This window comes from Pan paniscus, chromosome 9 (assembly GCF_029289425.2).
Source record: "Pan paniscus chromosome 9, NHGRI_mPanPan1-v2.0_pri, whole genome shotgun sequence".
Classification (NCBI taxonomy): Eukaryota; Metazoa; Chordata; class Mammalia; order Primates; family Hominidae; genus Pan; species Pan paniscus.
Window position 1 is genome coordinate 67,547,273 of NC_073258.2, and position 24,054 is coordinate 67,571,326.

At 58.3% G+C, this 24,054-nt stretch overlaps 2 protein-coding genes across 5 annotated transcripts; both read right to left on the reverse strand.

The window, feature by feature from the left end:
- Window positions 1-1,129: 1,129 nt before the first annotated feature.
- Window positions 1,130-4,066, reverse strand: CD248 (CD248 molecule). The gene has a single exon (XM_034933071.4). It carries the CDS (start codon window positions 3,661-3,663, stop codon window positions 1,390-1,392), a length of 2,274 nt encoding a protein of 757 aa, XP_034788962.3. The 5' UTR covers window positions 3,664-4,066; the 3' UTR covers window positions 1,130-1,389.
- Window positions 4,067-18,832: 14,766 nt separating this feature from the next.
- On the reverse strand, window positions 18,833-24,034 carry RIN1 (Ras and Rab interactor 1). 4 transcript variants are annotated; one of them, XM_003828667.5, is made up of 10 exons: window positions 23,088-24,034; window positions 22,749-22,929; window positions 22,533-22,647; window positions 22,381-22,453; window positions 22,178-22,269; window positions 21,285-22,022; window positions 20,687-20,992; window positions 20,295-20,426; window positions 20,026-20,177; window positions 18,833-19,520 (listed from the first exon to the last, which is right to left on the reverse strand). In XM_003828667.5, exons 1-10 carry the CDS (start codon window positions 23,171-23,173, stop codon window positions 19,044-19,046), a joined length of 2,352 nt encoding a protein of 783 aa, XP_003828715.3. In that variant the 5' UTR covers window positions 23,174-24,034; the 3' UTR covers window positions 18,833-19,043. The 4 variants fall into 4 exon arrangements, with proteins under 4 accessions (XP_003828715.3, XP_008952356.3, XP_008952357.3 ...); XM_008954108.4 differs by having other exon boundaries at window positions 23,445-23,940; XM_008954109.4 differs by having other exon boundaries at window positions 23,062-23,188.
- Window positions 24,035-24,054: the final 20 nt, after the last annotated feature.

The window sequence follows — 24,054 nt, forward strand, 5'->3', positions numbered from 1 at the left end:
TCTGGCGGGGACGTCTGGTTTGAGTTAGGGGAACGTGAGAGCGGGGACCGGGGGCGGTGCGTAGCGTTCCCTCCGCCCCCTCCGCGACCCCCTGGTTCATCCCCAGCTCCGGCCCCTCCTTTCCTGGTTCCCTGGGGCCCAGCTCAGCCTTCCAGCTCAGGTCCAGGCCCGAAGGGGGCGCTGGGCCACTCCTCCTCGCCTGCCCGGGTGGTCGTGGCGGCTCTGCCCCTTCCTAATTAGAGGCCCCCAAGAGGCTGTAACTGAAAAATTACAGAGGCGGTGGGAACTGGCGCCTCCCCTCCCCAGGTCTCACCCCCGCCCCCCAAGGCAGTGAGCCCGAAATGAGGGAGGTCACTCCCACCAGGCTGTGATCTTTGACCAGGCCCTCCAGTTCCTGGGACACCTCAGTCCTGAGCAGCCGGAGCCCTCGCTCAAGCTCGGGTCTGCTGAGCTCTGTCTGTCCCCCACCACCCCCAGCCAACATGGACAAGAGCAAAGTGCGGCCCTGGCAAAAGGAGGCCTTGCTCCTGTGGCTATCCAAGCAGTTAGCATGGGATCTCTCCCAGGTTCCCGGCCTTTCCCATCCCAGCCTCCTCCCCGGAGCAAGCGGAGGAATGCCTCCAAGAGCACCCACAAACCAGGGGTTGGCAGTCCCCTTGAGTTACCCTGAGCCCCAGCCCCCAACTTCCGCGAAACTTACAGGGATGGGAAGGGAAGTGTCTGAAGAAAGGAGCAACTCACCCACTAGACCCCTCCTTCACTCCTCTGAATCACCAGCCCCAGAGCCTACTTTGACCCCTAAACCCCAGTCCGGTTCAGCAGATGCCCTAATTCCACAACCGTCCCCCAGATTCAGCCCCACCTTCTTGGAGCTTTGGTAAAATAAGGAATAAATATGAAATTCTCCCCATGCCAAACCTCCCACTGCTGGGCTCAACTGTGTGACCTTGGGCAAGGCTCTGCCCTCTCTGGGCTCCTGCTTCCCTGAGAATCTCTGAGGCATACCCTCCCTTAAAGGGATCTTACCTTATCTCTTTGAGGACTCAGACAAACTGAAGGAAGATCCCTCCTTTTTGCTGAGTCCTCCCAGAACCTCCCTTAAGCACCAGTGGGGGTCAGAAGCCTTGGGTAAGGTTGACACCCCATTTATTGGAGAAGACCCCAGCACCCGCCCCCTGAGGTCTTAAGGGCTTTGGTGTATCCTTGGTCACGAGCGCTGGGCCAGGAAGCAGAGTTCCTGAGAGCCAAGTCTAGTGGTTGAGAGAGGACCCTGGCTGGGCCTGGGGAGCAGGAAGCCATCTGTCCAGCTGGGCAGCCCCCATGGGTCCCTGGTGCAGCCCCGGCCATGTGTCCAGCGCCCCATACTCCATGAGGGGGGTCTGCACCCCATCACACGCTGGTTCTGCAGGTCTGCACCCCTGTGAGGCTGCCCCTGGGGGGCATGGGTTCTGTTGGGCTCTTGCTCCCAGCATGGATGACCCAGCGATAGCAGTCAGTGATGCGCTTGTTGGGTGCATGGGGGCCACAGCGGGTGCAGTACACGATGCCCAGTGCAAGCAGGACCACCAAAAAGACACACGTTGGCACCAGGAGCGCCACCAGCAGCCACCGGTCATCCCTCTGGCTGTGCTCGGCAAGACCAGCCTCCCCCAGGGCTGTTGGGGCTGCTGTGGGAGCTGGTGAGGGCAGCCACAGGGCCAACTTGGGACTGGGGCCATCTTCCCTTGGGATTTGGGGGGCTTTGGAATGGGGATGTGTAGGGCTGATGGGTGAGGTCTGGTTAGTGGGGCTGTGAGAGGGCAGGAGGGTGGGGAGGGCTGCGGGCTGGGTGGCAGCAGGCACAGAGATTTGATGGGCAGGAGACACAGGGGACCTGGAAGTGGTGGTCAGAGAGGGCTGGGCAGTTGGGATAATGGGAAGCTGGGTGGCCTGGGTTCTGAGGACAAGGGCATCTGGGGCTTGAGGGGGTAGCTGGGCACCGAGGGTGGTGACCAGAGGGGCATGGTTAGGTGGGATTCCAGGCAAACGAGTGGTGGTCTGGGTGCCAGCGACCCGGGTGTCTGGAAACATGGGGGACTGGTGGGCAGGGAAGAGCTCCGGATATTTGGTTGAGATCATGGGGGGCTGGTGGGCAGGGGGCTGTGCTGGATGAGAGACAGAGAGAATACCAGGTTGGTAGGCAGAAGGCAGATCTGGATAGTTGGCTGCGATCACGGGGATCTGGTGGTCACGGGACAAAGCTGGGTGTGTGGCAGGGATCACAGGAGGCTGGTGGGCAGAAGGCAGTGTGGGGCGCGTGGCAGAGACCACCACAGGCTGGGTGACGGAGAGCACTGAGGAGTGGTAGGGGACCCTGGGGGCACTGAGCGGGGGTGGCCAGGTGGGCTCCGGGTAGGGTATCTGTGGCTCTCTGTCCTCTGGGAAGCTCGGTCTATAGGCCAGGGCAAAGTCAGGCGGCTGCGTAGGCTCCATCCACAGGATCCCAGGCATCTCCGTCCAGCCACCGTTGAAGGCCTTCCAGGCCTCGTCTTCATCTTCCTCATCCTCCCCGTCATCCAGCAACTCATCTCCGAGGTCCTGGGAAGCCTGGGCACCCATGGCCCCTGCAGGGCTGCAGCTGATGCCATCAGCCTCCAGCTCATGTCCCTCGCTACAATAACACTCGAAGCCACCAACGTAGTTGACACACATCTGCTGGCACACACCGGCAATCTGGCACTCATCTGTGTCCACACAGCGGTGCGGATCATCCTCCGCTGGCCGGAAACCCAGGCGACAGTGGCAGCTGTAGCCTTGTGGCCCACCGGGCTCACACTGCTGCTCGCACGGAGCCTGGGCACAGGGGTCCTCGCAACTGCGCCCGTCTGCTGCCAGCCGGAAGCCCTCAGTACAGCGGCATGACACGTGACCATCCACCTCCTCCACACATTCGTGTTCGCAGCCCCCGTTGTCAGGGCTGCAGCCAGTCCCCAGGCACAGGGGCCCAGCCCGTGACCAGCCCACACCTCCCTCAGGCTGCTTCACGCAGAGCAGAGAGGCTCCCCTGCCAGCCTGGCACTGCACAGCGGCCACGGAGCCGAAGGGCAGCCACTCAAACTCTGTGGAGACCAGGTGGAAGGGCGTGGTATACACGGCTGGGCCGGCCTGGCCCGCCTCATCTTGCAGCGCCGGGCAGGCGCCCTCGAAGCCAAACTGGCACAGGTAGCCGTCGACAGCCAGCGTGCACGAGCCCTCCAGCCAGCGGTGCTCGCCACTTGCCTCCAGGGCCACACAGCGCTGGGCCGGGCAGGGGCCTCCAGAGGCTGGCTGGGCCCAGTTGGTGAAAGCCGTGTCCTGGTCCCCTGTGGTCCACGTGAAGCCGCGCAGTGGGCGCTGCAGCTGGCATTGCCGGGCCTGCCGCTGCAGCCCGATCCACAGCAGCCGGCTGGCTGGGCCCGCACCCACCAGGCTGTCCACACGCTGGGCCTCCTCGGGGGTCCGAGGAGTGGCCAGGTCGCCCCCCAGCTCGCGGCAGGCTCGCCAGGCCTCCAGGAAGGTGCGGCGCCGTGGGAAGAGAGCGTAGCAGCTGCTGGGGCCGCAGGCGGCACGGGGCTCAGCAGCCCAGGGGTTCTGGCCCAGTGTGGGCCCTGCGGCCGCCCAGGCCAGCAACAGGCGCAGCAGCATCGCGATGCCCCCGGACTGGTCCGGCCCCGGGCCGGCGGCAGCTCTTGACAGGGGGAGGGCCTGGGGCCTCCTGCGGGCGGGCCGGGGGCGGGCCTGGGGCCGGGCTCAGGCCTTGTAAGGAGTGGGCTGGGGCGGCTGCCAGCTCCCTGCTCCCTCTCCCCCGGGGGCCGCTAGAGCAGGAAGCAGTGGGGTGGGGGGCTCTAAGGTTGGGGGCGGAGGAGGGGAGAAGGCGCAGTTGACGGCTGCCCCAGGCCCCATGGGGCTGAGAGTCAGGGGGTGGGAAAAGCCTGCCTGCCGAGCTCTGTGACCCTTAAGTTGAGGCTCCGGGCTGTGGGGTGAGGTCGCTTCCGAGAGACTCAGAGACCCAAATCTGGACACAGCAGCCCCATCACACCCGGAAGCAGTCTCAGCCCAGCTGCTCACCATGCACGGGAACACCCTCATGCCCACTCCTTGCCCCCACAGACGCGCGCATGCGCCTCCCCCACCCCCAACCCCATGCAAGAGTGCACTCTCTGCCAAGCTGTTTGTCCCTTCACCTCACCGTGGACCTATGCTGGCTTGCAGATGACTCCCTTGCCACACGTACACACATTCTGACATGCTGAGACCCTAGGTGCACATACAAAAATGGTGTGGCATTCTACATGGCCTGACATATGAAGACCTCCGATTCGGCCTGAATGGAAACAGCTTGGTCACCCAGGCACAGGCATCCTCAGCCTCTCATTTATTTACTGAGCCCCTGCGTCAGCCTCTCCCCCCAACACTCAAGCTTTCTGGTTCCAGCTGGGCCAGCGTGTGGGGGTGTTGGGGGAGTGAGGGGGCCAGGGGCTGCCCTCCCCTCACCCCAGCTCAGCCTGGGGCCCTGGGAACCTGGGCTTAGAGGGGGAGGAGGCAGCCCCTAAACAGGAAATGCCTCTCTGGGCTCCTGCGTCAGGAAGGCAGGGTGCGTGGTTTAGGGGGCTGGGTGGGGGCTGGGCTGCATGCAGGATGTGGAAGGCTGTGAGGGGACCCATGCAAGGCCATGTATGGGCATGGGGCACACAGTGACATATATGTGTATATGTGACACAGGCATCACGTGTGTGGAGCCCTCCCTGCCCCCGGGGCCTGCTGTTTCGGCCTGGCCAGGGTCCTCTTCCCGCCCTTCCTGGAGGCCTCTGGAGGCATGTGCACTGAGCCCATCACCCAGGATGGCCTCTGGGGAGCTGGCTGGCGGATTAACCCATGCACACCCGCTGCACTCTTAGCAGAAGTTAGAAACAGTGTGGGGAGGTGGGGGAGAGGTTCCGCCCTTCAGTAAACTGCCCTGATGCAGCTTCCCCCTCTGCCACAGATGGATCGACTTTGTGACTGCAGGGGAGTCACTGGCCCTCTCTGGGTCTCCTTTTTTCTCGGTTGCAACATGAGGGCAATGAGTCCAGGATCTTTAGCTCAGCAGGGCTGAGATATTGCGTCACAGCGCTCAGTGTTTGCAAATGTGCTTTGTCAGCTGTGGAGCCTGAAGCAAATGTTCCTGTCTTCTGAGCATATGTGGTGGGTGGAGACCAGGGTGCGTTTTTGCAAACCACCTTACAGTGCCTAGGCTGGCCCTGCAGACCCAGCCAGCCCCTCGAGAACCAGGGCTTAGGAAGTTCTTGCCATATGCCTGGAAGTTCCTTCTTACAAGGTCTATACATGTGAAGCACACAGAATGACTCCCCTTCTCAGGAGACAAAAGTCAAGATGGAGGAGTTCATCCTTCTGTTGGCTCAGGCCCCAAACCTTGAGATCATGCTTGACTCCTCTCTTTCTCCCACAGCCCACATCCAGTCTCTCAGCAAATCCTGTTGGCTTCACTTTCAAAAGAGATCCAGAATCTGACCACTCCTGGACACCTTCTTTGCCACCCACCCCCGGCCCAGGTGGCTAGCAACGCCAATCTAGATTTCCCCAACAGCCTCTCCCGTGGTGTCTCTCTTGCCCTCTCCATCCTGCCAGAGGGATCCTTTCAAAATCCAAGTCAGATCTGATCACTTCTCCATTCAGAACCCTCTGAGCCCCCCATCTCGCTTAGAGGAAGGGCCACAGTCCTTGCCATGGCCTCCAGGTCTATGTCATCTGCCTCCAAACTCTGGCCTCATTGCTGTTCCTTAAATGCTCCAGACACTCTGCCTCACAGCCTTGGTCTTGGCTGTTCCTGCTTCCTGGAATGCTCTTCCTCCAATATAAAAATGCTCTGCTTCTTTACCTTCTCCAGGGCTCAGCTCAAGTACCAGAGTCCTTGACCATCTCACCCCACCCCACACCGCCCCCTGGGGCTCCTTGACCACTGGATCTTCCTGCATTTTCTCGTTCTGCACTTATCACTATCTGACATTAAATATATTTACTTGTGAAATTAGTTGGACGTGGTGGTGCACCTGTAATCCCAGCTACTCGGGAGGCTGAGGCAGGAGAATCATTTGAACCTGGGAGGTGGAGGTTGCAGTGAGCCAAGATTGCGCCACTGCACACTCCAGCCTGGGCGACAGAGCAAGACTGTGGAAAAGAAAAGAGGAGAGGAGGGGAGGAGAGGGGAGGGGAGAGGCGAGCGGGAGAGAAAAAGAAAAGAAGGAAAGATGTTGGGAACAAGCCCCCCAAAATTTGGCCATAAACTGGCCCCAAAACTGGCCATAAACAAAATCTCTGCAGCACTGTGACATGTTCATGATGGCCATAACGCCCACACTGGAAGGCTGTGGGTTTACCAGAATGAGAGCAAGGAACACCTGGCCCCGCCCAGGGCGGAAAACCGCTTAAAGGCATTCTTAAGCCACAAACAACAGCATGAGTGATCTGTGCCTTAAGGACATGCTCCTGCTGCAGTTAACTAGCCCAACCTATTCCTTTAATTCAGCCCATCCCTTCGTTTCCCATAAGGGATACTTTTAGTTAATTTAATATCTATAGAAACAATGCTAATGACTGGCTTGCTGTTAATAAATACGTGGGTAAATCTCTGTTCGGGGCTCTCAGCTCTGAAGGCTGTGAGACCCCTGGTTTCTCACTTCACACCTCTATATTTCTGTGTGTGTGTCTTTAATTCCTCTAGCACCGCTGGGTTAGGGTCTCCCCGACCAAGCTGGTCTCAGCAGAAAGAGAGAACGAACGAAAGAAAGAAAGAGAAAAGACTTACATGTTAGACCTAAAACCATAAAAACCCTAGAAGAAAACCTAGGCAATACCATTCAGGACATAGGCATGGGCAAGGACTTCATGTCTAAAACACCAAAAGCAATGGCAACAAAAGCCAAAATTGACAAATGGGATCTAATTAAACTAAAGAGCTTCTGTACAGCAAAAGAAACCACCATCAAAGTGAACAGGCAACCTACAGAATGGGAGAAAGTTTTTGCAACCTACTCATCTGACAAAGGGCTAATATCCAGAATCTACAATGAACTCCAACAAATTTACAAGAAAAAGCAAACAACCCTATCAAAAAGTGGGCAAAGGATATGAACAGACAATTCTCAAAAGAAGACAATTATGCAGCCAAAAAACACATGAAAAAATGCTCATCATCACTGGCCATCAGAGAAATGTAAATCAAAACCACAATGAGATACCATCTCACACCAGTTAGAATGGCGATCATTAAAAAGTCAGGAAACAACAGGTGCTGGAGAGGATGTGGAGAAGTAAGAACACTTTTACACTGTTGGTGGGACTGTAAACTAGTTCAACCATTGTGGAAGTCAGTGTGGTGATTCCTCAGGGATCTAGAACTAGAAATACCATTTGGCCCAGCCATCCCATTACTGGATATATACCCAAAGGATTATAAATCATGCTGCTATAAAGACACATGCACACGTATGTTTATTGCAGCACTATTCACAATAGCAAAGGCTTGGAACCAACCCAAATGTCCAACAATGATAGACTGTATTAAGAAAATGTGGCACATATACACCATGGAATACTACGCAGCCATAAAAAATGATGAGTTCATGTCCTTTGTAGGGACATAGATGAAGCTGGAAGCCATCATTCTCAGCAAACTATCGCAAGGACAAAAAAACCAAACACCGCATGTTCTCACTCATAGGTGAGAATTGAACAATGAGAACACGTGGACACAGGAAGGGGAACATCACACACCGGTGACTGTTGTAGGGTGGGGGATGGGGGAGGGATAGCATCAGGAGATATACCTAATGCTAAATGACAAGTTAATGGGTGCAGCACACCAACATGGCAAATGTATACATATGTAACAAACCTGCACGTTGTGCACGTGTATCTTAAAACTTAAAGTATAATAATAATAAAAAAAATTAAAAAAAGGAAAGAGAGAAAGAGAGAAGGAAGGAAAGAAGGAAGGAAGGAAGGAAAGGAGAAGAAGGAAGGGGAAGGAAGAAGGAAAGGAGAGGAAGGGAGGGGTGGGGATGGGAGGGAAAGGAAGGGAAAGGAAGAAGGGAGGGAGGGAGGGAGGAAGGAAGGAAGGAAAGAGAGAGAGGAAGGAAGGAAGGAAGGAAGAAAGAAAAAGAAATTTACTTGTGGATTTGCTTATTGCTTATGGCCCAAATCTCCCCTAGCCAGTGTTTCTCAACCTTGGAGTTACTGGTATTCAGGCCTGGGTAATTACTTGTTGTAGGGACTGCGTGGTGCATTGCAAGGTGTTTAGCAGTGTTCCTGGCTCCTATGTAGATGCCAGTGGCATCCCTCCAGTTGGACCATCCAAAATGTCTCCAGACATTGCCAAATGTCATGTTCCCTGGAAGCAGCATCACTCCCAGGGGAGAACTTCTGCCCTTGGAGACTGTGAGCTCCATGAGAGCAGGGTTGTTATTTGGTTCCCTGCTCTATCCCCAAGCCTAGAAAGCTCCTGACTCATTCACAATGCCTCGTGAATGAGCTTCAAAGAAGTGATGAACCTGGCTCAGGGAGATGCAGTGGGGAGCTGGGATTCTTCCTGCAGCCAAAGCTCACGTGTCCCCAACACTCACTGGCCTTCCACATGAAGTCAGACCACCTCTGGCAATCGGCAGGCCTTTTTGCAGATGGGGAAACTGAGGTACAAGGAGTTTCAAAGAGTGTCGGTGGCAGGAATGGGACTAGAGCCAAGGTCTCCTTATTCTTATTCCAGTTCTCTTTTTGCTGTAGCACCCTCAGGCATCATTTGAGCAAAGTTCTGAGAGTTAGGCCTCAAGTCAAAAACCAAAGACGGGGCAGGGCACAGTGGCTCACGCCTGTAATCCCAGCACTTTGGGAGGCCAAGGTGGGCCCATCACATGAGGCCCGGAGTTCGAGACCAGCCTGGCCAATATGGTGGAACCTCGTCTCTATTAAAAATACAAAAATTAGCCCGGCGTGTTGGTGGGTACCTGTGGTCCCAGCTACTCGGGAGACTGAAGCACAAGAATCGCTTGAACCTGGAGGCGGAGGCTGCAGTGAGCCGAGATCACCCCCTGCAGTCCAGCCTGGGTAACAGAGACTCCATCTCCAAAAAACAAAAACAAGATGGGAGGAAGGCATACCAGGAAGAAGGCACAGCCTGGGCAAGACTACTGAGGTGGCAGAGCTCAAGATGGGTTTGGAGAATACAAAGGACTCCACCAGGCTGAAGTGAGGGACATTGTTAGGGACAGTAAGGAGTGGAGAAAAGGAGCAGGGGCCTGTCTTGAAAGGTGTTGAAGTTGTCCCTAAAAGTCCGGAGCTCCCTTCTGGAGGCCATGGGGAAGAGAGGCATGATGAGAGATCTCTGTGGCTTGTGTGTGGTGGGTGGAGGGGGCTTGGAGGCCAGGGACCAGTTAGGAGGCTGTTGCAATAGTCTGGGAAAGGGGAGGGAGCTGGCTGGAGAGCCCGGCGGCAGGGCGGGCCGGGCTGGGGGAGGCAGCCTCCGGAGGCTCCTTAGGGGCAGTCCTGAGCCTGGTCCAAGGGTGTGGTGAGCCCAGTCATGAGTCGGGCAATGGCCAGTACTAGGGCGTCTAAGGGGACGGACGGCTGCAGGCCGTCTGACAAGTGGGTGGATGGGATCAGAGGTCAGGAGTCCAGCCTCTGTGGGGGTGAGGGGTTGGGGGGCAAGCAGGCAAAGCAGGAGAAGAAAGGTCAAAGGCCAAATTCCAGATGTCTTGGCTGGGCCTACTTGCAAGTGGAAGGAGGCCTGAGCCAGCATGAGGGATGGAGAAGGCAGGAAGGGGCACCTCTGGCCTCTGTGAGGCTAAGCGTCTGGTGGATTGGGAATGAGACTTGGAGAGGTATCTTGTTGCTCAGTTCGGGAGGGTGCCCAGCACTCAGCAGCCTCCCCAAGGTTGTGTGAGGTAAGGTTGAGGCTGCCCAAGAACTGTTTTATCTAGTGAGGCTGGAGGATGTAGCGGGCATAGCATCAGGGATCTGGGTTTAAGGGGCTGGAGAGGGGTTGGTTGGGGTCTTGTTCTTCCTGCTAGTCTTTCAGCCTAGCAGAGAGAAGATGCTAATTGATACAATAAATGCTTGGAGGATGGGTGGGTGGATATATGGATGGATGGATGCATGGATGGATGGAGGCATGCATGAGTGGATGGATTGATGGACGGATGGATGAATGCATGCATGGATAATGAATGAGTGGGTGGCTGGCTGGGTGGATACATGGATGTTGATCTGGGGTGGGTGTGTGGGTGGATGGATGCATGGATGGGTGAATGCATGGGTGTGTGGGTGGGTGGATACATGAGTAGATGGGTAGATGGATGAATGCATGTATGCACAGATGTATGAGTGGGTAGAAGGATGCTTGGGCAGAAGATGGATGGATGGGTGGATGGATGGATGGATAGATGTATGCATGCATAGAGCTGTATGTGGCTGGACAGATGCATGGGTGGGTGGCTGGACAGATGCATGGGTGTGTGGGTGGGTGGATACATGAGTAGATGGGTAGATGGATGAATGCATGTATGCACAGATGTATGAGTGGGTAGAAGGATGCTTGGGCAGAAGACGGATGGATGGGTGGATGGATGGATGGATAGATGTATGCATGCATAGAGCTGTATGTGGCTGGACAGATGCATGGGTGGGTGGCTGGACAGATGCATGGGTGGGTGGGTGGATGAATGCATGGGTGGGTGGATGAGTGGGCAGAGGCATGCATAGATGATGCATGGGTGCGTGGTGGGTAGATGCATGAGTAGATGGGCAAATGGATGGATGCATGGGTGGGTGGGTGGATGGATGCATGCATGCATGTATGAAGGCATGGGTGGGTGGATGCATGGGTGGATAGATGGATGGATGCATGGGTGGGAGAGTGAATGGATGGATGGATGGATGCATGGTGCATGGGTGGGTGGGAGGATGTTTACGTGGAGAATAGGTGGATGGGTGGTTGGGTGGACGGGAGGCTAAATGGAAGGATGTAGAAATGAGTAAGTGGATGGATGGATAGATGGGTAGGTGGGCAGGTGTGTGGATGAGAAGATTTTGAGATGCATGTTTGGATATAGGGCCACAGGCAGAAGTGGGAGGTCCTGAGTCATAACTAGCAGCCACCATGATGAATGACATGCTCAGAACAGAACTCCGCGGCTCTGCAGAAGTGCAGCCCAGGAGGACAGGACAACTTAGACTACCACTGGCAGGGATCAGGTGTGATGCTTCTCGTGGTACCAAACAGCCTGTTTTCTGCTGGGTTCTGAGGCCAACATGTCTCCCTGGCTGAGGGTAGGGACGATGTACCTTCCAAGCTCAGGAGGCCAGGCTCAGCTCACATCGGGGGTCAGGAGGCTGGGGTTCCCTGCTCTGATCATGGCCCATATGAGGGGAGCTCATCTGAAGAACAGCATGAACACAGAGGCCCATGGCCTGAGAAGGAGCCTTGTCTTGCAGCTACTGGGACAGGCAAGAAGCAGATGGTGGTTTTGGATGCCATGTGTGGGCCTGTGGGGGTGAGGGTGAGGGCGGCCTGAAGAAGGGCTGGCCCAGAGAGGGCCCAGTGGAACAGCCAGGGTGGGGTATCGAGTGTGATTAGGGGACGCCCCCCAGGCAGGCGTCCTGGACGGCCTTGGCACGCCAGGCCGCTGAGCCAGCACATTGCTTTGTGTACAAATCACCTCCTTTTCTCCTTTTCTTCTGTTCCCATCCCCCACCTCCCTCCACGCCTAAATTCTTCCCAAACCACCCCAGCCTTCGGACTGTCAGGAGGAAGCTTTGATGTGTGGTGGGTGGGAGGCCACTGGTCTTGGGTGGGCGCTGGGGGGTCCCTGCCACCCAAGTCCAGGCATCTACCCCAGGCAGGAGTTGGGGAGGGAAGGGAGCGACTGCAGCCTCCTCCCCCTCCCCAACCTGTGTGCTTCTGGATGGGAGATCCCTGCCGGAAGGGGAGGCAGTGGTGCTGGGGAATGGGCCGGGTGGGAGGAATAGGCTTGGGGAAGGGGGACCCAGGAAAAGCGTGGTCCAGACCAGGCCTAGCCCCTGAGGGTAAAGGATCCTGCCGACCGAAGGGGGCTGAGGGTTGGGGGTGTATTTACCATGGTGAGAGGCCATGTTCGTGTTCCTGGATGCTTGCATGTGTGCATGTGTGTGTGCACGTGCATGTGTTTGTGCATGTGTGTGCGCGTGTGCATGTGTGTGCTTGCAAAGGCCTGGGACTGCTGTGAGTGTATAGCTGGGTGATGTGCGTGTGTCCCCGCGAGTCCACACCTGTGCCCACAGCTGTGAGGGAGCAGCATATGGCTGCCCCCAGATTGTCCAACCTGGGCCCAGCTGGGACCCCAGTTCCCTCTCGTGGCAGAAGCCTGACCTGAACATCTGGCCCCATCTGCCCATAAGAAAGGGAGTCCCAGAGCACGTGTCAGAGCTAGAAGGGCCCAGGCCTCCTGCCCCAGTGTAGGAGCAGCCCTTCTCAGGGTCACAGGTTCCTCACCTGTGCAAGGGGTGCCTGTGGAGTGGACACTGTGGTCCCCGTGGTGTCTGCCAGAGGCCTACCACCCAGGGCAACCAACTCGTCCAGGTTTGCTGACCACTTTCTTGGTTTCAGCACTGAAAGTCCCACGTCCTAGGACACCCTCAACACCCCTGCCAATCCCAGGAAATCGAGATGGCTGGTTCCACTTGCCTGGGACACTTCTCTTTCCACCACATCCTTCCCCCTGCTACCCCTGTCCCTGCCTCCCCCCACCCCATCTCTGGAACCTTCTCTGAAGGTTCTTACTTTCCCCTTTGCTTCCTGTCTTGTGCCCTCTTCCTCCTGCCCCTTACTGTCCCCAGGGTCTCACTCCGTCTCTCTCTGGCTGCAGGGGTCTCTTTCTCTCTGCTCCCCTCTCTTCCCTCTCTGTCTCTCTCCTCTCCTGCCCTCAGGATCGTCCCCTGCTTGGTTTCTGGGGTCTGTCTCTCCATTCTCTGCTCACTTTGGTCTCCCCCTCCACCACCGGTGTCTCCCTGTCTCTGTCTCAGGGTCTCTGGCTCGCCACCTTCCCTGGGTGGTCCAGACCTCCCTCTTGTCTCCTGGCACCACACCCCCACGGGGCTGGCTGGGGTGGAAGCCAGGTCTGGGGGCTGTGACCAGGCCGGGAAGGGGAACCCAAGCAGACATGATATTTATGTTAGGACTTCAAAGTGGGGCAGAGGCCGCAGTGGGGGTGGAGGGAGGGAGGGAGGTGCTAGCAGAAGCCAGACTAAGGTCAGCACCGGCCCCTCCCAGCTGAGGGTCTCCTTGGTGACACATACCTCCCCGTGGGACCCTGAGACTCAGCGTAGGGACAGAATGGACTATTTTTGTGCAGAGTTCCAAGAAAGGCACTTCCTGCACCTCCGCCCTGCCCCCAGCCCCATCCTTTCTTCCTGTCACCCTGCAGCTGGGTCTGGGCGCTGCGGGCCCCACCTCCTCTGAGCATCAGCCTGGCCCGGGAGACAGGGGTTCTGAGGGTGGCAGAAGCACAGGGCTCGACCTCAGCAGGAAAACATCCCTGGCATGGGGACAGCCCGTGCGTTCCCGGCTCTCTGGCAGAGGCCTCGCCTGGCAGGGCTGTGCGGGGCTGTAACCCAGTTGGCCCCAACCCAGCCAGGCGGACCCAGCCCTTTGGGGCCTCTGAGCTGTCAGCCTGAGGGCCTGAGGGGCCAAAATGGGCCAAGAGGGTCACCACACCCCTGCCCCCACCCTTGGCCTAACCCCTGCTAAAGACACCCAGCTGCTAGGACCTGGAAGGCGTGGGGTCAGGGGCCCTGGCCCTGGGTGGGGTGGGTGGGAAGGGCCGATTGTCTCATCCTGCAGCTCAGCTGAGCCCCGAGCCCCTCCCAGGGGCTGCGTCCAGCAGGCACCCTTCAGGCTGGGCCACCCCCTCAGGAAGTCCTCTGCCCCCAGACTCAAGGCTCACTCTGGACCCAGGACCCTCTGGTCCAAAGCCCATTCAGGCCCCAAATGCCCCAGCCCCTGGGCCAGTGTCTCCTCCAGGGTCCTCCCCAGGCTCTTCCTGTGAATCACTCAGGCTGGAATCTGATGAGCTCAGGCCTCCCCACCCAGCGCTGCCTGCCTCTGCCTCCTGCCTGGCTAGTGGGGTCACCACACCCCTCATGGGGGTCTTTTCCAGCAACCCACATCTCCCACCAGGGTCTAGCATGGGCTGGGGTGGGTGAGTGGTGGTGGGACAGGCCAGGGCTGGAGTGAGGAGACTCGGGAGAGGGCTTGGACCGCTTCTGTGTGCTCCAAAGTATAAAAGTCTGTGTGTGTCTGTGTGTGTGTGTCTGTGTGTCTATGTGTGTGTGTGTCTGTCTTTGTGTGTCTGTGTGTCTGTGTGTGTATGTCTCTGTGAGTTTCTGTGTGTGTCTTTGTGAGTGTGTCTCTGTGTGTGTTTGCACTTCAAATGCTTGGAGAGTGGGAAGGGGCAGCCGTGTGCTGTGTCTCGGGAGAGTGTGCGCCGTTGCGTCTGAGTGGGGGATGGAGTGTGCCGGTGGCAGTTCTGCACAGGTAGGTCTAGTGCATCATGGGATCCCAGTGTAGGTGGTCACCATGTGTCTCTGTGTCAGCCTGTCCCCGTGTGTGTGTCCAGGAGTCACACTCTGAACCCAAGAACAAGGGTGCTGAAATATTTCAGTGTTTGCAGATCCAGGGATGTCTGAGTGGGTGGCTGGTCTGTGTCAGGGTGTGTCTGGGAGGAGGGGCGCCAGTGTGTCCCTGCACCCCATCCCGCAGGAGTGAATGGCTGACAGTGTCAGGGTGTGCCTGTTAACCCAGGGGGTGCCCCAGGGTTGTTGCACGTGCCCGTGGCTGGCAGGATGTGCACCCTGTGTGGGAATGTGGGTCAGACAGTGTCACTGTGTGTTAATTGTGGGTGTGAACATGGGTTGCAAGGCCATGGCAGGGTGCTAGATGCTCTGTGTTGAAGGTGTGGCAGGGTAGGGTGGGACTCAATGACTGCCTTCTGCTGCACCCCTTTCAGGCCACCCAGTAGGCCCCTGGTTCCTAGAGCACACTGGCCCACAGAACCAGGGATATGCAGCCCTTCCCTCACTCCCCATTCGCAGGGTCCCAGGGACCCACCACCGGGTGCTTTCCTCCTAGCAGCAGGCTGGGAGCACTGAGTCCCCTGGGTCCTCCGCCTCAGCAGAGGGGACCCTGCACGTGGCCAGGAATGAGGTGCGCTCTGCCCCCTGGTGGCAGCGATGAAGGATGCGCCACCCTGCACCCCAGGAAAGCGGAGGGACGGTTTAGGCTGTGTCTTTCCGAATCAGTCATTCCACATAGATTCACAAGTGCCAGTTCCGGCCCGGCCATTGTTCAAGGCCCTTGAGATTTAACTGCGAACAAGGTGGGGTTGGCTCTGGCATTCTAGTGAGGGAAACAGACAATAAACTTGCATACAGAACCACCGTGACTTTAGGAGTGATAAGGTCAGTGCTTCCAAGTAAGGAAATGACCCGGCTGCTCTTTAATAGATCCAAACGTCAGAGTTCCAGTCTTGCCCTGCAGCAGCAGACGCTGGGCCAGGCATGTCACCTCTTGGAGCCTTGGCTTCTTTTTCCATAAGGACAAAGGCTGGGGAAGGGGTGGCATGGAATCCCTAGGACACAGTGAGCTTTCAATTACCACCCAGATCACGCCATGCAAATGGAGAGATGTGACCTATTTCCCTTTGGCTGGAGCTGGGGGCGCTTGGTGCTTGGTCTATAACAGACACTTTTGTTGTTGTTGTTGTTTGATTTTTTTTTTGGAGTCTTGCTCTGTCGCCCAGGCTGGAATGCAGTGGTGTGATCTCAGCTCACTGCAACCTCCACCTCCCAGGTTCAAGCAATTCTCCAGTCTCAGCCTCCCAAGTAGCTGGAACTACAGGCATGAGCCACCTTGCCCAGCTAACTTCAATATTTTTAGTAGAGATGGGGTTTCACCATGTTGGCTAGGCTGGTCTTGAACTCCTGACCTCAGGTGATCGGCCTACCTCGGCCTCCCAGAGTGCTAGGATTACAGGCCTGAGCCACCTTGCCCGGCCTATAACAGATGTTTGATAGATGTGCTGAGTGGACATATAAATCAGCCCCTCTGCTTTGAAGGACTACAGAACCTGGTGTCTGAGCCCTTTGTCCTGTAACAAGGCACTTTCCCTGAGCAAGTCTGAGTTTTCTCATCTGTAAAATGGGGCTAGTGAGACTGGTCTTACACTGGCCTATCATTGTCTGCCTTGCCTGGAGGCTCTGCCCCAGGATCATAATCTTGTTGATGCTGATTTGGCCTGGACCCCTGACCAATCAGTTTCTTTTTTGTTTTCTTTTCATTTCTTTTTTTTTTTTTTTTTTTGAGATGGAGTCTTGCTCTGTTGCCCAGGGTGGAGTGCAGTGGTGTGATCTCGGGTCACTGCAACCTCTGCCTCCCGGGTTCAAGTGATTCTCTTGCCTCAGCCTCCCCAGTAGCTGGGACTACAGGTGTGTGCCACGACGCCTGGCTAATTTTTGTATTTTTAGTAGAGACGGGGTTTCACCATGCTGGCCAGGCTGGTCTTGAACTCCTGACCTCAGATGATCCACTGGCCTCGGCCTCCCAAAGTGTTGGGATTACAGGCGTGAGCCACCAGGCCCAGCCCAGAGTTTCTTGAGAAGAAAAACCACAAGACCCAGGCAGCAGCTCCCTGTGGTGCCCCATCACTGGGGAGGGCAGGGAGGGGGTCAGGTCATGCTGAGCCTGGCAACGGTGGGAAGGGCTTGCAGAGGCCCCAGAGCCTCATTCCCATGAGACCAGTTGTACATCCGGCCCCTGGGATCCTCCGAGCACCCTCTACAAACATTCCAGGTCCTTCCTCTGGGACTGAGCTTGACACATCCCGTGTTTGATTCCCAGAACCGAGTCCTCCCTTATACTCCCCAGGTTTCTGCCTCACTGTCCCTCACTCCTGGTTATCAAACTCCAATCAGTGAACAACATTTATTGAACGCCTATGGCATTTGTGCTCAGCATTGGACTGTGTGAGGCACTAGAGGTGAGTGGTGAAACAGGGAGGGGAATAGAAGAGCCAACGGGACACTTCCTATCAGCGAGAACCTTGGGAGGGCGTGGAAGTGGGGAGGGAAGAGCTGCTGGTGGCCTAGTGACAAAAAAATGGGAGCCGTGCAACTGGGCTGTATCTGGACTGCTCATCTGAAAGTCAATGTCTGGCTGGGTGCGGTAGCTCACGCCTGTAATCCCAGTACTTTGGGAGGCCAAGGCAGGCGGATCACCTGAGGTCGGGAGTTTGAGACCAGCCTGGCCAACATGGGGAAACCCCGTCTCTACTAGTAACACAAAAATTAGCCAGGTGTGGTGGTGCACACCTGTAGTCCCAGCTACTCGGGAGGCTGAGGCAGGAGAATCACTTGAACTGGGAGGCGAAGATTGCTGTGAGCCGAGATGGCACCACTGCACTTTAGCCAGAGTGACAGAGCAAAACTCCATCTCAAACAAACAAACAAACGAACAAAAAAACCCAAAAAGCCAATGTCCACGATTTCTACCTCCCAGTTGTCATGTCTGACATTTGGGCTGACGTCCCCTCTGTGCTCAGTGCCCGAGGAGAGAGCCTCTGGGGTCATCCTCCATAAGGGGACAATTCCTTCCTTCCTGGGGATGGCCCCCAAGAGGCTGGCCTTACCCAGACCCCAGAATCTAAGGGACCTGGGGGCTAGTGGCCTTGGCCCCTGTGCTGTCCCCAGGTTGCCTGATGCTGCTGGACTGCAAGGCCCGGGACCCCCTCTGCTGCTGCAGCATTGGAGGCGCCCTCACCCCTGGGTGATCACCCTCTCGGCAGATTCCCGGGCCGTGCACACCCCCTCGTGGTTGGTGGTCGGCACTTTTCCTTGTTTGGATTTGCTGCCTGCTCTGGGCTTCCTTGGGGGCTGCCCCGGCCTTTGTGGGTGGCTTAGAATGGAGGGTGGAGTTGGAACCTGATGCCCTGGTTTGGGCGCGGGAACCCTTAAGGACTTGCTATATGACATCCTGGGAGTCACTTTCCTGACCCTCAGTGGGCCCAAGTCATGGCCAAGTAAAGCTTTTGTGAGGGCCAAGAGTTTAGTGCAGAGAGCATGGTTTCTGAGCCCCCTCTCCATTCTGGAAGCTTATCTGCCAGCTGGTGGATCTCCCCAGAGATGCTGGAGGGCCTGGGAGGACTCCAAATCTTGGTGAGAGACTGTAACTTGGGTATTTTCTCCCCAGGGCCTGATTTCCAGGGGAATAACCTCCCTGAACTGGGCATCAGCAGGTGGGAGCCCTGTCTGGCAGAGAGCGGACTCCGGGAGAGAGTTAGCAGCCCAGCTCTCTCCCTCCCTTTCTGCCATGAGCTCTGCTTGTAGCAAAATCACCCATTTTGATCACTGGGACACTTCTGGGAGCCGAGCAGGGCAGCAATAGTGTCCCCACTTTACAGATGAGAGTACTGAGGCTTGCAGGTGCAGGTCCTTCTGGTGTCCAGGACAGGGGTGGGCCCCAAGCCTTTGCTGCTGTTCTGTGGCCTCTCTAAATCCTCCTGACACCTAAGAGCCATTGGAACATTTTAGGGTCTGGAAGTCCCAGCCTGGTGGGAGATACTTGGGTGGAGCCCTGCCTCAGCCATGCCCATGAGGGGAAGGGTAAAAGGAGCTGAGACCATCGCCCTCCCCACGTCAGAGGTTGGGCATCTGTCGGATTCGCCCCCACTTGGCACACCCTCATTGCAGGCTGGCTCACCCTCAGCTGGGGGAGAAGAACAAGAGGCAAGGGGCCTTGGGCACACAGTCTGGGGGTCCCCGAAGCCCCCTCATCTTTATTCCAGTTCCTCAGATGTGGCAGTTCCCCCAGCTTCCCTGGAAACAAGTATCAGACAAAGGTGGTGGCAGACACAGGACAGGGCCCTGGGTGGGGCTGCTGGCGCTAAAAGGATTTCTCAGCAGGCTCAGGGTCTCCCGCCCCGAATGACCCTTCTGGCCACTTCAAGCTACTCCTCTGCTGCCCGGCTTCCCTCTGCCTCTGGTTCCCCTGGCTGAGCAGGGCCTTCCTGGGCTTGACCCTGGCCCCCTTCAGCAGTTGTCTCAGACTGTTCCCGAATGTCCCTGGGGCTGGCTTTGACCCCAGCATCCCCATCTCCCTGGCACCCTTGCTCCTCCCCTCTGCTTCTTGCCTCTGACTGCCCACTGCCCTCCTCCTCTGTCGCAGCCCCCTGGGTCTCAGGCCACTCCGCCCGGCGGTAGACGAGGTAGCCAGTGGTGGGCAGCCTGTGGGCCAGGGCCCCAGGGGGCAGGCGGTGGTAGCCCTGCTCCTTGTACAGGAAGAGGCCAAAAGTGTTGGGCTGGGTCACTCGGAACTTGGTGGCACAGAGCTGGTTCAGGGTGGCAATCGAGGCCTCTGGGGGCACGGCCAGGGTCTTGGAGGTGCAGCCACTGCTGGGATCCTGATAGGCTACTCGGAGGAGGTGCTATGCAGGAGGAGAAGCAAAAACAAGTACTCAGCCCTGGCTGGCATGCATCTGGCTCCAAAGCTGAGCCATCAGCTTTCTGGGCTGTGCAGGGACAGGGTGGGTAGGTGGAGATCCAGTGGGAGAACCAAGCGGCAAAAGCTCTATGAGCTCCAGGGGTCGGCTTGTGGGCCACAGCTGCAGGTGCAAGGACAGCCCAGTGGGGCGCTCACAAGCCTGAGATGAAGATTTGATAGTGAGTAATTTGTGCCCCAAGCACTCTCCTGCATTAACTCATTTAATCTTCACCTCAACCCCAGGAGGTAGGTCCTATTACCCCATTTTACTGATGAGAAAACTGAGGCACGAAGTAGTTAAGTAACTCGCCCAAGTCCCCAAAACCCAGTGGCAGAGCCAGGATTAGAACCCAGGATCTGTCTACAGAGTCTGGACTCTTCACCAAGGACAGGAAGGTGAAAGGCGGGGATGGCGTCTGGCTCTGAGGACACGGTGGAGGGCCTGTTACCTGGAAGCAGTGGGTGGCAGGCAGGCGGCGCTGCTCCCAGAGGCTGAGGGAGCGCCGTAGCTCCTGCACGGGGCTCAGTGGGAGGGTGTGGGCCTGACCCAGGCCACTCAGCAGGGCCAGGCTGGCAGAGAGGCTGGTCAGGTAGTAGCCACCTGGGACACAGGGTGGAAGAACACGGCTCAGGCTGGGTGTGGGGCACCCCATCCCCTCTCCCCTTCCCTGCTTATTCAGGGCCCACCCAGACAGGGAGGTGGGTGGGGGTCCCTCACCCTCTCCAGTAAGCAGGCTGGGCTCCAGCAGCTCCGACATGTACTCGGCCTCCAGCAGCAGCTCAGGAAGGTCACAGTGGGCCAAGACGAGGCTCAGCAGAGGCAGGAACTCGTCTGCACCCGCGCCCTCCCCTGTGGGGACATGGTGAGAGGAAGAAGCTTCAGGTACAGTCCTTGCTTTAGGCAGTGACCCCTCCCCATGCCCTAGCAACCATTGAGGGGCTTCAGAAAGGATGCGCTCCTCTCTAGGCCTCAGTTTCGCCATCTGCAAGAGGGGAGGGTGGGCTCATTCTCTCCTGCAGGGCTGTTCTAGGGTCCTGGGGACCTGCCGCTGGGGTGCCCGCCTCTGACTCAAAGGGGCAGGGCAGGGTGAGGTGGTGGCAGGGACATACCTTCCTGGGTCCTCAGGGCCATGTAGAGCAGCTTGCAGGCCTGCAGGAGCCGCTTGACCTGGGCGCTGGGTGAGTAGGTGCGGAGCAGCTGCAGCAGCTTCTGGCGCACCTGCTCCAACTCTACTGGGGAGGGCAGGCTCAGGTGGGACCCGAAGGCTCCGGGGCCCTGGGCCCGGGCCAGGCGGAGGCCCTCAGCTAGGCGGCCCAGGGAGCCATCTGCGGCAAGCCGGCGCCGCAGGCGGGCTGCCAGGATGGGCCGGAGAGGCTTGAGCACAGAGCAATGCAATGACTTCTCCAGGACATGTTCTGCCGGAGGAGGGACAGGGAGGGGTCAGGGGAAGACTGGGGGTATGGGGGGCAGAGGCAAGGGGAGAAGGGAGCAGGCGTAGAATCGGGGAGGAGAGGCAAGGAAAGCAGGAGGAGGTAGCCTGGGTGAGACAGAAGAGTTGGGGGAGAGAGGGGATGGAACTCTCTCGAACAGTGGTAAGACAAGATGGATTTATAAAGCAGCAGAACAGAATCAGACAGGCTGGCGCTGTGGAGGGGAGCAGAGGGTCGGATGGGGCAGTGCTGGAGCTATGGAGAGACGGAGCCTCACCCAGCCTCTTAGGCGACAGCAGCTTCTCAGGGCCCAGCTCCGCACTCAGCATGGCCCGGGCCCGGCTCAGCGCCTGACGGATGCCCTGCAGCTCCTGGGGCTCGGGCCCGGCCCGCACCTGGGTCAGTAGGTCCTGTACCAGCTGGCCCGCGGCTGTGTGTCGGTCCTGCATCAGTGCTGCCGCGGCCCGGCCCACCTGCCGCTCCGGTGCCAGTAGGGAGCAGAAGGCAGTGCTCATGGACCGAAGCAGAGGTCGTCGGCGGTCCAGGTGGGGTGAGGTCGCTGGGCTCCCCTGGGACCCTGGCACCCCCTCCTCCTCGGAGCTGCTGGGGGAGCCGCAGTCCACCTCTTGGAGGGAGGGCATAGGCGGAAGGCTAGGGCCACTGCCTGCTGGCACGCGGTACCCCACTGAGCTCTCCCTCCGTAGCAGCTGGCAAGGGGGCAGCCGCTCTGTCTGGCTGGGGACTGCCCCTGGCAGCACGGGGACGGGGGGAGGTGGCACGGCAGGTGGAGACAGGGGGCTGGAGGTCTCTGTGGACACGCGCACTTTGAAGCTTCTCTTGAATTTCTCCCGCTTGGTGGGCCCTAGGTCCCCCGGGAACAGGGGGTTGAAGAAGCACAAGGCGGCTCCGGTGCCCTGGTCCAGCTCTTGAGGGGACCGGGCCTTCAGCTGGGGCAACACTGGGCCTCCAGCCGGGCCCTGCTGAGCCTTGATGTTGAGGGAGGAGCTCCAGAACTCTAGGGAACAAGAAACCGACTGGGGCCTCCGGGATTGGTTAGGGGAAGTTTCCCAACCAAGGCAAGGCAGGGGCTTCGGGCGGTGTGCTGCGAGCCTTGCCTTCCCATCAGCCTCAGCTTGTTCATCTGTGCAATGGGTGGCAGGAAGCCCTTACCAATGCCCAGATGGGAGATGGCCTCCAGCTCTTTGTGAGTGGCTGCGTGGTGGATGGCTCTGGGGAGCTGCAGCGGGAGGAGAAGGATGTCCCTGAGGCCAGAGAGGGAAGCAGAAGGGAGTGAGGGCCGAAGAGGGCGGGAAGGATGGGCTGTCCCAAGGAGCAGGGCCCCTGGACACCAGGCACCCTGCAGGCAGACTCACCGGGTGTGGCAGTAGGCACAGATGAGCTGGACTAGGTCTGGGAACATGAGCTCCGAGCCCTCCAAGGAGACGCCTGAGAGAGGAGGGAAGTGAGGTGCTTCTCTGGGGAACCTCCCTGCCTCCAGCCCCTTCCCACCAGGCCAGACCCTCACCGCCAGGGCTCTCCAGGATGTAGTGGCTGGAGACGAAGGAGGGGCCACTGGCTTCAGGCAACCGCATGCACAGGGCCTGGCACTGGCGGGTGTTAGATTTCCGCACGAGGAACGTCTGCAAGTGGATAGGGCTCAGGCAGCTCAGGACCTTGGCGTCCCATCCCTCTCCCTCCCACCCCTGGCTGGCCAGTCCCTGGAGTTTGGGGCAAGACTCACCCCCGGGGGCTCAGTCCTCAGCATGTGCAGTGCGGCCGCTGCGTTGGCTTGCAGCTGCAGCCACACGGGCCGGGTGAGCAGCAGGCGCTCCCGCAGGCTCACAACGCGCCCCGGCCGCTGCGGCCCGCCTGCCTGCCCGCCGCTGGCATTGGGCACGTCATACAGTGGGTCCTGGGCTGGCCTGGGGGCGGGCACCCAGATCTGAGCAGGGAGCCAGGGGCTGGGACCCTTGCTCTCCTCTTCCCCACTCCCGGGTTTCCCACCTTCTCTATCCCCGGATAGGCCCTTCTCTCGCAGCCCCTCCCTGCCCCACCTGGCTGCCCTGCCAACTTCACTAACTTTTCTCTCGCCAGGTGCCCAGTAGTGAAGCTGGACGGGCTGGGGGCTCCAGGAGAGCCCACGCCTGACTCTCCAGGGCTTTCCATGGCTGGGAGCTCCTTCGCTTCAGGAAGAGAATCCAGTCCCAAGGCAAGGCACGCACATCCCCAGTGAGTAACACTTCCTGAGGGCGGTCCGCCTGTCACACCCGCCAGTTAACTCTTGTGTGTCCACCCTGCCTGGCCAGTGCCCGCCTCCTCTGTTCTGGACCCTGCTTTGGGGGTCAGGGGTCCCCTCCATGCTAGCCCTGCTCTGAGGGCCCCAGCTGGGGGATGCCACCTCCACACACGGCCTCCTGCAGCCTCACCAGCTACTCACATTGCACACGTGGGCGGGAAGTGGTTAAGCGGCCTCAGTCCCCACAGGCCCCAGCCATGCTCTGGGGGCACCTTTGGCTCTGTGGTCAGTTGCTCATCTGCCCCTGGCCTCAGGTCAGCCTTGTGGGAGAGCACCCTCTACTGTCCATAGATGACTCATTCCTGAACCTGGGTTTTAGGATTTTAGGTTGCCATGGAGAAAATATGCCATGTCTCCATGGAAACCAACCTATTTGCTTAACTGAGGTTCTGGGGGTGGTTCTGACACTCAGCGCTAACCAGGGGGAGTCTGGCTGTGAGGTCGTCAGCACATGGCGGTGCTGCCGGCTGCCTCCCACGCACGCAGGCTCTGCCAGCCTGCCTTGCCAATCTGCCAGGCAACTGGGACAGGTGCAGACATGACCCAGGCTCCAAGCACACGCATCCACCCTCCCCGCCGAGGCACTCTCCCGGTGCCATATGTTGACTCTGCCCAGCGCCAGGCAGCCCAGCGCCCACCTCCCCCTCCCCAGCCTGGCCCCACGCACAGTGCTCCAGCCTCTGCTGGGTAGTGTGAGGAGTGGCAATCTGCAGGCACCCTAGAAGTCGGCCTGGTTCAGGTGCTCCCCACA